General features: G+C 45.2%; 1 protein-coding gene across 5 annotated transcripts in view; it reads left to right on the top strand.

Moving 5' to 3' along the window:
• The window catches only part of MUS81 (MUS81 structure-specific endonuclease subunit), a 1,262,762-nt gene extending 1,250,370 nt beyond the window's left edge, over positions 1 to 12,392 (top strand). For all 5 annotated transcript variants that reach the window (XM_069645007.1, XM_069645006.1, XM_069645008.1 and 2 more), the window contains one exon: positions 10,386 to 12,392. In XM_069645007.1, the coding sequence (XP_069501108.1) occupies positions 10,386 to 10,452 (67 nt within the window). In that variant the 3' untranslated portion in view covers positions 10,453 to 12,392. The remainder of the gene's footprint in view (positions 1 to 10,385) is intronic.
• The last annotated feature ends 231 nt before the right edge of the window (positions 12,393 to 12,623 follow it).

Below are 12,623 nucleotides of genomic sequence, written 5' to 3' on the forward strand. Positions count from 1 at the left end.
TTTGCATCGTGGTGTCCAGGTAGGGGTAATGACCGGGTGATGCCATAACGGAGTGGGGGCCCATTAAGGGTGTGTGCAGCCTACTCTGCGGAATAGTGCCGCCCATGCCCGAGTAGTGCAGGACGTCTGGTCCAACCCGTCCACAGTTCCTAGTGTCTTGGCAAATATTGACCGTATACCACCAGGAGCGGCAGCATGTTTTTCTGTTTGTATGTGGGCATATGCCTCCATGTTGTGAAACCAATATTTAGCATAGTGGGCCTGCACCGCATAGTAATATAAGGTGAAGTCCGGTGCGGACAGTCCCCCTGTTTTGAATTTCTCACTTAGTTTGGCCCAGTTCTGTTTTACCATGCCCACACCCCATACAAAATTGGATGCCACTTTTTGTAGCTCTTGAAACAGCGATTTGCCCGGCCAAATAAGGATATTACTAAATAGGTAAAGAAGCTTCGGGACCACTACCATTTTAAGCAGGGCAATGCGGCCATATATTGAAATGGGGAGCTTATTCCACAATGTTAGTTTGGTTTTTAGCTGTGATATGTAGGAACTGTAGTTGGCCTCGTATAGCTTATTGATATCTGTGGCTATAATTATCCCCAGATAACGTGCAGAATTTGGTGACAAGCAGAAATTGCGTCATGGTAGCTGATCTAGTGGCGCTCGGTGTCAGGGGGATAATTTCAGATTTGACCTGATTGATTTTATAGCCCAAATATTTGTCGAATTCTGTAATGTCTTGCATAACCGGTTTCAGATAAATTTCTGGGTTTAGTAGGTACAGTAGGGTGTTGTCTGCATATAGCGAGACCATCTGAGGGGGACCCCGGATCCGGACACATCGATTTGAGTGCTTGTGACGTAGCCAAGCTGTCAAGCCCTCTATCGTGAGGGCAAAGATTAGGGGAGATAAAGGGCATCCAAGACTTGTGCCTCTATGGAGGGTAAAGGCCGGGCACAGGTTATGGTTAGTCCGCACTTTGGGGTCTTTATATAGTAACAGGATAAAGCTTTGGAATTGCGGGCCAAAGCCCATACGGTTCAGTATGGCATACATATAGCACCAGGACACAGTCAAACGCTTTTTCAGCATTTAATGATACCGCTACTGCCGCGTCGTCTGGTTCAAGTTGTGATATTATCGCAGAGTCTCTTCAGAGATTTAAGGATGTGGATCTAGTTGGTATACACCCTGACTGGTCAGGATGTATTAATTTGTTCATATGGGGAACTAGTCTATTCACTTCAGCTTTCGCATATTTTTTGGTATCCATGTTAATTAACGAGAGGGGGCGATAAGATTTGGGGTCCTGTGGGGGGTTTGTGTGTTTAAGTAGGACGGTTGTAGTTGCTTCCCTCATGGATTCCAGGAGTGTGCCGGACACCAGGTCTTCCATACCTCCAGTATTTTGGGTGACAGTTCAGCTGAGTAGCATTTGTAAATGTCTGCTTGTAGACCATTCCGGCCCAGGGCCTCCCAACTGTCAGGTCTTTGATTGCCTAATCGATTTATTCCAGTGCAACAGGGGTTTCGAGTGCCTCTCTATCCAAGTGCTCCAGTCTGGGTAGCGGAATTGAGGACATGTACTGATTCAGTTATTGTATCAATACTTGGTCCGTGTTCCTGTACAGCTCGGAGTAAAAGTCTAGGAAGACTTTGTTGATCTTGTCAGCCTTTGTGTGGACTGTCCCATCTTCGCCCATAATGAACCTGATTAGTTTAATACCCTGTTCTGTTTTAATTAGGGTCCCCGGCACCCTCCCAGTTTTGTTGCCTTCCCCATATCGTCTGGTTCTAGTTGGTTGCACTATGTATTTTATTTCTCGCTCAGCCAGGGCTCTGTATTTCTCCAGCTGTTGCTGCAGTGGCTTAAGAGTCTTGTTGCCTGGCGCTTGTGCATGTATGTTTTCCAGCGGCCGGGGGGGTGGTTTCTGCCTGATTTAGATGGTTCCTGATGGTTTTAATGTGCCGAGCGTTTTGGATGGGAGGTGCCCTCTCGTCCATATTTTGAATGTTTCCCAAATTGTGACCGATGTGGCCACCGTGCCCTCGTTGTGATTTCCGCTCTTAGGGGTTTTATGATCGTTTAATCTCACAAGAGGGCCGGCATCATCCGCCACGTGCGTTGAGTCTTTTCAGTGAATACCATGTTTATTGCCAGTGATACCAGTGAGTGATCCGACAATGTTCATGGGAGAATGGAGCAGTTGCCCACCCGCGGGATGAGTTCTGGCGGTAGTAACCAATAGTCTTTTCGTGAACTGTACGAGTGCACAGTTGAGTGGAACGGGAATTCTTCTAGTGTCTGGTGTAGTTATTGCCATACACGCTAGTGGTATCTCTGACATGCCCTTTATAATTGTCCTGGCTGCTTTGGAGTGGGGTCTAGGGGGCCTGGATGACCTGTCTTTTGGGAAGTCAAGAATTGTATTGAAGTCTCCCCTGCCCCCAGCCCCTGATTTCACCCGGGGGTGATACTATTGACATGACGTGTAGATAAAAATCTGGGGTGTCAATGTTTGGGCCGTATGTATTTACTAGGATTACTTCCTGGTTCTGTAGCGTGCCCCTTATGATCACATATCTTCCTTCAGTATCGGTCACTGATCTCATTAGCTGGAAGCCTGTGCGGCGATGTTTGATGGTTAGCACACCTTTGGTTTGCGATGAGTATTCTGTTCCAATTTTAAGGGGACCCCAGTCTCCGGCAAAAGATTCCACGACCCTAGCCATTGCATGCATTTCTTGCAGATATATTATGTTCTATGTCATCTGGCATAAGCCAGTATTTTCTTGGCCTTTATGGGTTTCACCAGACCGCTTACATTCCATGCTAGGAGATTCACTACGTTTGTTTTATCTGTTGTCTCCGTGTGTGGTTGAAATATATGCTGGTACCTTGTCTGCTGCCGACCTTATATGCTTTGTTCTTCATCTCGTTGTCATCAGCTTTTACCATTATATCCCAACTCCCCACCCCACTCCCTTTCCCTTCTCACCATCCCTCCAACTGGATGGTGTATTAACCTTGTTTAACATAAGTCTGATTTAGTGGGTGGCTTTGTGTGGTATCTACCGGAAACCTTAGAGAACCTACCTCTTTTGAGAGTCGTAACCTCTATTTACGGTGGAGTGAGTGTGTCGACTTTTTTGCTACTGGTGCGAGATTTTATCTCATGTTCGCGCCATGGGAACTGCGCCTAGATGACGCTACATCATCCATTATTCAGGGCATCAGGGATGGTGCTGTTCAATATAGGGCATGGCCTCTTCAGGTGTTTCGAAGAAGTGGGCTCTGTCCGCATGTTGAAGTCGAGATTTTGCAGGGAAAAGCATAGCATACAATATTTTCTTTTCCCTCAAGACTTTTTTAACTTGGTCGAATGAACATCTGGTCGTTTGGACTCGTTGGAAAAATCTGGGTATATATGTATTCGGTTGGAGTCATAGGATAGGGATCCCTTCTCTCGCGATAGGCGAAGAATCCGATCACGGTAGTTAAGGGCTATTATCATGCGAGGGGGGGGGCACCTGCTTTAGGAGGAGGGGCTAGTGACCTGTGTGCCCGTTTCACAAGAAATTGCTTAGAGCACTGTGCGTCTGGGAAAATAGAGCATAGGACTTCCTCCAGGAATTGCTCCATTGGTGCATTCATCGATCTTTCCACCACCTCACGACTCTGTTATTGCGACGCGATCTGGATTTGAGATCCTCGCACTTATCGTGGATTGACTTCGAGTTTTTTAAAATCTCATCTAATGCTTTGCCGTGTGTTTGAAGTATCCTCCAGGGTGCTCACCCTGACCACTGCCTCTGAGACCCTGCCATTCACTTTTTGTCGGACCTAATAGAGGCGATACTACTGCTAATGTTGTCTAGTTTGGCGTTAACAGCCGCAAAGCCATTCTGTAGCGCGGTCATTTGAGGATCCATGTTCAGCTCAGCTTGTGGTTGGGTGGTTCCTGAAGAAGGGTGGTTGGGGCCTTGGGAGCCTTCTAAGGTGGCTGCGCTAGTATGTGTCCATAGGGCCTTTCTTGTTGCCCCTGGCGCCTCTGTTCATGCCAGCGATCAGTGGGCTGCGTCCTGCATGTGGTTTAGGGGTAGGGGTGTGAAGTACACTCAAGTATTGCTTGTATTGATACTTCGGATTGGATTAACTAGTCGAGCCACTGCTAAGGATCTATGTCGAGTGACTGGTTATTGGTGGTGTATAGGGTTTCTCGAGCTCCTTATCCTTATGCTTTTGCCTCTGGGAACACAATTGGGTGCTGTACCTCAACCCCTGTTTGATTGGGCTGCTGTTCCCCTTGCTTTGGGGCACGTCCACTGATGTTCAGCTTATTCCCCTGTTTAGCCTGTGTTGTAAATAGTTGAACCAACGTTAGTGCATTAGCTTGACCCCTGGGCGGGAGCCGGGTAGCTGCTCTTTGATTTGAGTGGTTCTGTTGCCTTTTGTTGGGCCTTGGGGTACGGTCGGGTTCTTTATCAGGGCTCTTGTCTATTTCACTGCATTGTCCGGGCAGGTGCAGTTGTCCTGGGTGATATTGTGGGTCCACTACAACTCCCGGACCCAGGCCGCCGTATCTCGCCACCATGTTGGGTGTCTAGACCATGTGGGATTCTTACAGAGCTGCTATGGTGCTGCAGGTCCAAGGTTCAGTTGTACTGTAGCTATTATGTGCCTGATACAGAGTGATAACGTATTCGCCTGCTGGGTGATTGCCAAACACCGTTAATGTTGCTGCCCTTATGCGTTTGAGGGAGAGGGGGGGTCGCAGCGCCAGGCAGCCGCCCCTCGGTTTCAGCAAGGAGTTGGGATGGCCCGGCTGCGGGATGGTGCCGTTACTGGTGTGCTGGGGGCACACTATTCGTCTGCAGGCGCATGTACCTTCTTCGTTGAGGATTAGTTGATAGCTCCGCTTCTTCCTCGTATGGTTCACCGGTGTTGTCCGGATGGACTCCCCAGGACGGATCCCGATCCACCGCCCCACGCCGTCAGTCGTTAGCGGGCCGAGATGGGCTCAGAAGAGAGGGCGGCTAGGCACACAGAGCGCTCTCAGGGATCACGGCCGCCTGCTACAACTCGGCCCCGCCTCAGGCTCCTGGAGGAGATGTTAGTTACTTGGATCAGTGGATTCCACTATTAGGTCTGCAGTGGCCTCCCACGCTGGCTTGGACGGTCACGTGTCTTCAGCAGTGGGGTCTCACCAACAGCTCTGCCTTCGCCTCAGCTGTCCCGCCACTCTTTAAGGTACGGTTGTCGTTGCTGTTTTACATAGTCAATGGACCGTTATAATTGCAGCGGAGCGGGCGGATTTTGGCACCCAGAGCGCCCGGCTGACTTCTCGCTGCCCGCTTCTACTCTGGTCCATCACGGATGTTAGGAGGCACGATTCCTCCCCAAATTTACACCGGAGGTGGCCGGTCGGGAGCCGTTCATGGGCATGTAAATATATGCCTCAGTCTGGATCCCACTACGCGGGATATTTGTAAAAGGATATTGAGGGTTACGGAGCTCTCAGTTCAGGAGGCCATCTTAATTGGCACACAACAGCGCCACCCCTCTCCGCTCTATGAATATGTTGAGATCAACAACCTCTTAAATGAATCCCAACACGGATTGAGGTCGGAGAGGAGCAAAATCCACAATCTACTTTTATTTTGGACATGCAAAACATCATGGACAGCAGTACACCTAGTGCACTCATCCTACCGGACATCTCTGCAGCATTTGACACCCTCAGTTACAAGATCCTATTAAATATAATAGAGGACATTGGAATTAAGGGAATGTGTATGCTGGATTGCGTCCTTCCTGATTGAACAACAGAAACACTAATGGTCCCCCGGAATGCTTCCAGTAACCTGACAAGCGGTGTACCCCAGGGCTCCAACCATTTTCATCTGGTGATTAAGATATACATGAACCGTTGATGGATCAACAACACAGGCATCTCTTGCTTCACATATACAGACAGCATTCAAATGATCTACCAAACCCATGAATAACCAAACGGACACAGCCAACCTCAACGCATGCCTTCCACGGGTGGGCTCTTGGACGACCACGAACCGGCTTAAGCTCAACCCGTCCAAAGTAGAACTTTTGATCAGTGGCACTACTACCTCAAAATCGGCACCAATTATATGGCCAGGACTAATGAGACCATTGCCTACTGCAAATACCTGCTGTGAGAAATCTAGGAGTCTCAATGGATAGAGAACTTGCACTAGGCCCAAGCCTTAATAAGGGTCTGTATGTTCCTATTCTCCATCTTCCTCACATCATACCTTACCTGACATAAACACAGAGGACCATGGCAGTTATCTCTCTTGTTCGATCAAGACTTGGCCGAGTATCTACCCAACAGACTACAGAGTCCAAAACGCGGCAGCCAGATACTACTTAAATTGAAAAGATACAAACACATCACCACCGAACTCTGCGCACTGCACTTGTTTCCTGTCAAAACGAGGATCCACTTGAAAACAATTTGCCTTGTTCACAACTCCTGCTAAGGGCTCAGGATCCATCTAAAGGAAATTCCTGCACTAGATGCCATTGAGATTTCGCTTTCCAAACCTTCAACCAAAAATGTCATGGAAGATACCCTTTCTCCAATCCCAGAAACCAAACTCTGCAATTCCATGCCAAAACACATCAATTCAGAGGAAGATCGCCTCATTTTCAGAAAGCAGCCCAAAATCTGGCTACAAGGTCGTTGCTTGGAACAACCCCCCATCTCTGATCTATAAAGCTACTTGCTCCATCCTCCCGTGGAATGAGTCTTCAAATTACATACACCACTTGGCACCCTTCTTCACCCCACTGACTAACCTATTACGATGAACCCTACACAAATTGGATGCCATGCAACCAAAAGGGGACCCTTCACCTCACCAACTAACCTATTACGATGAACCCTACACACATTGGATGCCATGCAACCAAAAGGGAACCAAACTACCACCTAAAAATATCTAACAAGCCATCTACTTGCTTCCCCAACAGGCACATACTACTCCAGATACTATCCCAACTGGGCTACCGCTTTCCTTTGATTACCCTTTTCTCCTATGCTTATCCCCCAACCACACTTAGCCAACCACCCTTTAAAACGTCACCCTTTCACCTTACACCACACTCCGACTGACATTGATCACAGGCCTATTCAGCAACACAGGAACACTACAAAGCTATCACTTATGCTCTCCTATTACTCTCCCTCATATTAGCAGGCACTGCTGCTCCATGCATTCTTTAAACTTATTCCTTTGGCTCTCCCATCTGGATAACCTACTACAAACCGACTAGGCCAATTCCATGGAATCATAGTGATGCATTGGAATCTGATACTTCTGACCTGCACCAATCAACACCACAGGTTTGGTATCTGCCTCTTCCACTGTCTCACTAGCACCCACCTCTTTTCTTTACAGAGCAACGCGCAGAGAGGACAGCAAACATTGAAGAAGAATGCTATACAAGACCATTGTATTCATGTTTATTATATTATTTTAAAAGCAGCCACTGGGCTTGCTGTTTCTTTGATTCCAGCTCTAGAGCCGACACTCAGTTTGGCCAGGTAGTTTTAAAAAATATTTTTTGTTTTTATGTAAGAACCTTCCCATCCACCCTTATCATTGCTGTGGATTCTCCCATAAGTAAGGAGGAAATGGGTTGGGACCTAGGTGTATGTAAATGTTACTGATTGTGATGATTTTACTCTTGGCTCATAGTCTTCTTTCCACCGTATGGTCTCACTCCATTTCCAAAGCCACTAGCCATCTGGTCTGACATAGATGGTTGGATGGTAATGAATGGCCAGAGGGCGTGGAAAGGTGTGGCTGTCCCAAATTCCGCACATGAGCACCGGCTTCCAAAATGATTTGCCATGCACAGTGTCTCGGTTCCATCCCTGTAAGGCAGACGTCTCATGTCTGAAGGAAAATGCACAGTAAGTCACCAAGGTGATTAACTTTTACATTTTCACATCTCTAACATTGGATGAGCATAAACTCCGACTGAAAATCCATAAAAGGGAGATTTGATTTTCTTCTAGTTAGTGCTTTAACCAAAGACAGAACAAAGGTACGCAGACTGTTGGCGTAGCAAAATAACCCCAATTGAAACAGAAAGAAAGTCTTATTAGTTTGTAAAAGCGAGTGACAGAGAAAAGTATCAGTTCTTCAGCACAGGAAAAACCGGCATTGGCCATGCAAAACCGTTTGGGCTTTTATGTAGGCATCGGAAAGGCACTTGCCAGGCCCTGCCTTAGTGGGATTAACTGGCTGTTGATGGCAGCTAGTCCTAATTGGTGCGAATTCCTAGGCATCGCAGTGTGTGACAAATGCTTAATACTTATACACAATCCAAAACTGCTGGCCTTGCCAGTGCTGGTTTTTAGCAGAACTTAAGTGAAGGTCGCGGATAGTGCATATGTATTGAATGGCTGAAGGCAGACTTAGTTAAGACATTTTTATTACACAAGTAGCAGGTTTACAGTTTCAATTAAGTAATTAATTCTCAGAATATTGCTTTAAAAAAACACTGGCAGGCACTCCAAAAGCAAGGTTTAATGGTAAGGCTTGATTAAAACGAGCTAAAATAATTCTCATGAAGTGTTTTGGACAGGGAGGGGCCATGAACTGGGTGGGACCGGCCATAGGCATTAGCATGTCCACGGGCAGTCAGTGGGTGGGCAAATAACCAAACGCTTACAAGTGGTGTGTCCCCCCTAATATGTTATTTCCCAATATCTGTACTCTAATAAATCATGTCTTATAGGAGGTTCAACCTAGGAACCCAAACTAAAAAGGACTGAGGCAGCGAAGTTGGTAGGCACTGAAACGTCATTGGCACACGTGAGACAGGGTTCCACTACATTTTTTAAAATATTGGGACTGCCACCGAAATAGAATGGGCTTCTTATTGGAGTTAGTAAACGAATACAAGAGTCACTGGACTTTGTCCATCATTTTAGCACAAAGAAAAGTGAACTGACATTAGAGTGCATTGTGGCAATCTGAAGTTTCACTGCCTTAAAGTCGCAACCCCTTTGCTTAATTTACATTGCTTATTTCCTTTTGTTGGGGCTCTATAATTATCCCTTAGGGGCTATATGCGGGCCATTTTGTGGCAAATGGAGGGTCTTAGGGAGGCACGATCAAAATGATTTGAGGGTATTTGATAGCTGGGATGGAGCCATTATGTGAGGGTCTTTTATAATGGCGAGTGGTCTAGGATACTACATTTGTGTCCGCAGCTTGAAACTACTCTAGCACGCGAGTGTATTGAGAGTTTTTGGTCTGTATGGATAGTACAGATGTGACATGTAGCTGTTAAAAAAAGAAATGTTGAGACTGGCATCCTTGAAGGGACTGAGAGACTTGAAGGCTGCCACGGATGATTTCTGCATGGTCGGAGTCACAGGTTGACAGTTTGCCCTTTTGCCAGAGAGGAAGGGCCTGATTCATTTAGGTGTGGCAACACAGGTTCTCTCTAATATGGTGTAGAGGCGGCAGAGTTAATAGCCACGGCAAATGTAAGCGAAGTAATATAGCCGGGCATTAGTCATCCGATTGTTCCAAGATGTTATACTAGACTGCGACTGGAGTTGTTTTAGTGCCATTAGGATTCAGAAGGTGACTAGTTATGGGAGGATTCAATGAGCATTAAAGATACCACCTTTTTTATATGTGTCCCTTAATATTCATCGGGCTGGTTATAAGGTGGCATTTTGCCTGTATGGTCACGTAAAGTAAGGGCTTTTAAAAATGGGAGTTTGAGTAACTTTCTTGAAGGGGAGTCAGCTTTATGTTGATATTGTAAAGGAGGGAGCAAAAGGTTCTGAATAGTCTAATGCATGGAGAAGAAGGTATGACTTTTGGATAGTTATGAGGGCGAGTCGAATTAATTTGTGTGTGGAATCGATTGGAAGCAGGCAGCGATTTCAGTAATGGTATGAAAGGTTTAGGTCAGACGAACGAGTTTGTGAGATTGTGTGGTGATGCCTTTCCGTTTGGTGGGGTCTCGAAGCTTTTAATGATTGAGATGAATGCCTGTGGACTTAAGAATTGAAGTGCACTGAATTATTTTGGTGGTTTTGGTTGTATTTTTTGTTCATGCAAGGAATACGGTCTTCAGTTATTGAGGTTGGGCTTGATTGGCCGAGTTTTGGGATGTACTTGGATCCGTTCTTTATGGGTTTGAGCGGTTTGTGTGTTGTAAGTTATATGGTCCGTCAGCTTGTGTTTATAGTGAATGTGGATACAATTTTGGAATGGGCGTGAGACGTTCTGAGAAAATAGATGTCTGTTAATAAAACCGGCTGTAACACGAACATGTTTAGACTTATCTTCTCACAAATTGCATTTGCAGAAATCTTGGGCCTGCTTTGAGCAAGACACTGTCCCAACTCTATTGCACCGATGGGGCACTCTCCTGAATCAATGACCAGCAACAAGCTTCTTGGCCTGAGGAAGAGGGAATGCAGAGATGATGGTTCTCCTCATGGAAACGCTGCAGCAATACCCAAGCAATTATGCTGTGACCTTGAAACTCTTCTGCAGCACAACATTGCTTACTCGGGTGTTAAATAAGTGCCACCAGGAAAAGCTTTCCCTACTGCATGCCTAATCCCGAGCATCCTGAAGTGGTTGTGGAGTTTGGTATCAATTTTTCTCCCTTACTTTTACTGGGCCACTGTGAGGGGTGACCCCTGGAAGTGAAGAGTGAATGAGTGGACCTGACGTTTCTGCTTTCGTGTAAGAAGAGATGCTGCTTTGCAAATATATTCGTATCTTCAAGACACATCTTCCAGCACTATGCCTCTGAGTCATTGCTCGCAAGATCCATTTTTATGTGTTTTTTAAACGTCTTCTTCAGTTAGTCTTTTCTTTACCTGATGTAACTACCCTGAGACTTGGTGTTATAGGAGAATATGGAATTGTGATTTCATGTCTGCATCTTGCAAGACTAAAAATGCTTGGACGGCCTTATTTTGTGCTAATTTTTTTAAGTGACCCACCTCATTCATTTAACTTTCAAAGTTCTTGCTTCTTATTTCCTCATACTGGGAAATATATTTTGTCTGTATCCCACTATTTCAACCAACATTTTCTCAGACCTGCAGATGCCATGTGATAGTGTCTTGCATTCCGAAACTGCATTATTAGATGGGAAATAAAGTATTTGTTCAGAAAAAACACGAGTCAGAATGGTATTGGACATCCAATACGTGCTTGCCTTGGCTTGAGGAGAGTTACTTTTGGCCTTAAAATATTTTCGAGCAATCGTTTCCAAAAGTCTTGTTCTTATTTTTGCAACTTTTTTTCTCGAGTGACCATAATGTAGTCTGTGACTTCAACTGTTTAAACACTGAAATGCCATGATGTGTGTGCCTCCCTGTGGTGTCTGTTTTTTCAAATGTCTGCACAGATGTAGTGTAGTGCAAGCCCGGCAAAACACAGTTGAATAATGTGTCGGGACAAAAAGAGAGGTTTAACTTCCCTCCACTGTATGATAATTCTCTGTCTGCATGCCACTTTTTGCAAATTGCATATATTGCATTCATATATTCAGTTAATGATTCTTAGTTGTGCGCTCACATCTTTATTTGTTGGAAAAATTATGATTTGACACTATATGAAAATGCTCTCAATCTGTATGACACTTTTTGCAAATTGCATATACTACATTGATAGGTTCAATTAGTGATTCTTGTTGGAAAATCTGCTGCTGTATGCATGAAGTTTGACTAATTCCAGTCTCCTGATGGTATCCTGCATAGTGTTGGGTTGTACACAGGGCTCAAGTCGAGGGGACACGCAGGGGGACGTAGTCCACCCACTTTTTTCAGAGGGTGGACTCAGTCCCCCCCAGCTAAAATGAGAAGCAATTGTCCTCTTTGAATTTATGCATTAAAGCTAATCACGGGTATCAAACCAGTCAGATTTGTAGGCCGGGCACTTCACCACTGATGAAAAATTACAAACAACTAAAGGTAACATGTCCCATTTCGGTAGTGCAAGTGCCAGGGAAAACATTTGTATTGGTTCTTGGAGTTTAAAACATGCACACCTTTTAACGTGTTCAAAAACACTATTAGAAGAAAATATCCTCTCTTGGTTGTGTTTATGTGTTGATTTTATGAAATGCAAATGCCATTCGTCCTGTTCAATTTGGCTGGTTATCCAAAGCCAATTTAATGAAATGTGCATGTTTCACTTTGATATGCTAATTTCTGGCGACATGCATCCCATTGCATTTGTTGAGTCCCCCCACTTAAATTTTTAGGACTTGACCCCTGGTTGTACACAAACGTTACAACCCAACATACAGTGTCAAATCACAACTTTGCTAACAAATAAAGACTGGGGTGCACAACCAAGGATACCTTAATCTTTTTTTTAATCTCTATCATTATTGAGCAGCCTCAATAACCAAGTATCCCAATTGCGCAGCCCCACAACAATACTTGGAAACAGTTTCCCAAAGGCTGTAACAACAATATATATAATTAACTTCCTTCCACCATAACACAAGACTAACCTCTATGTGAAAAATATCCTCTCCAAGAAAGTTGGTCTATGCAGTTGTAAGTAATTCAGTGGTTAT

Source organism: Ambystoma mexicanum, chromosome 2p, assembly GCF_040938575.1.
Source record: "Ambystoma mexicanum isolate Mex_15411 chromosome 2p, UKY_AmexF1_1, whole genome shotgun sequence".
Classification (NCBI taxonomy): domain Eukaryota; kingdom Metazoa; phylum Chordata; class Amphibia; order Caudata; family Ambystomatidae; genus Ambystoma; species Ambystoma mexicanum.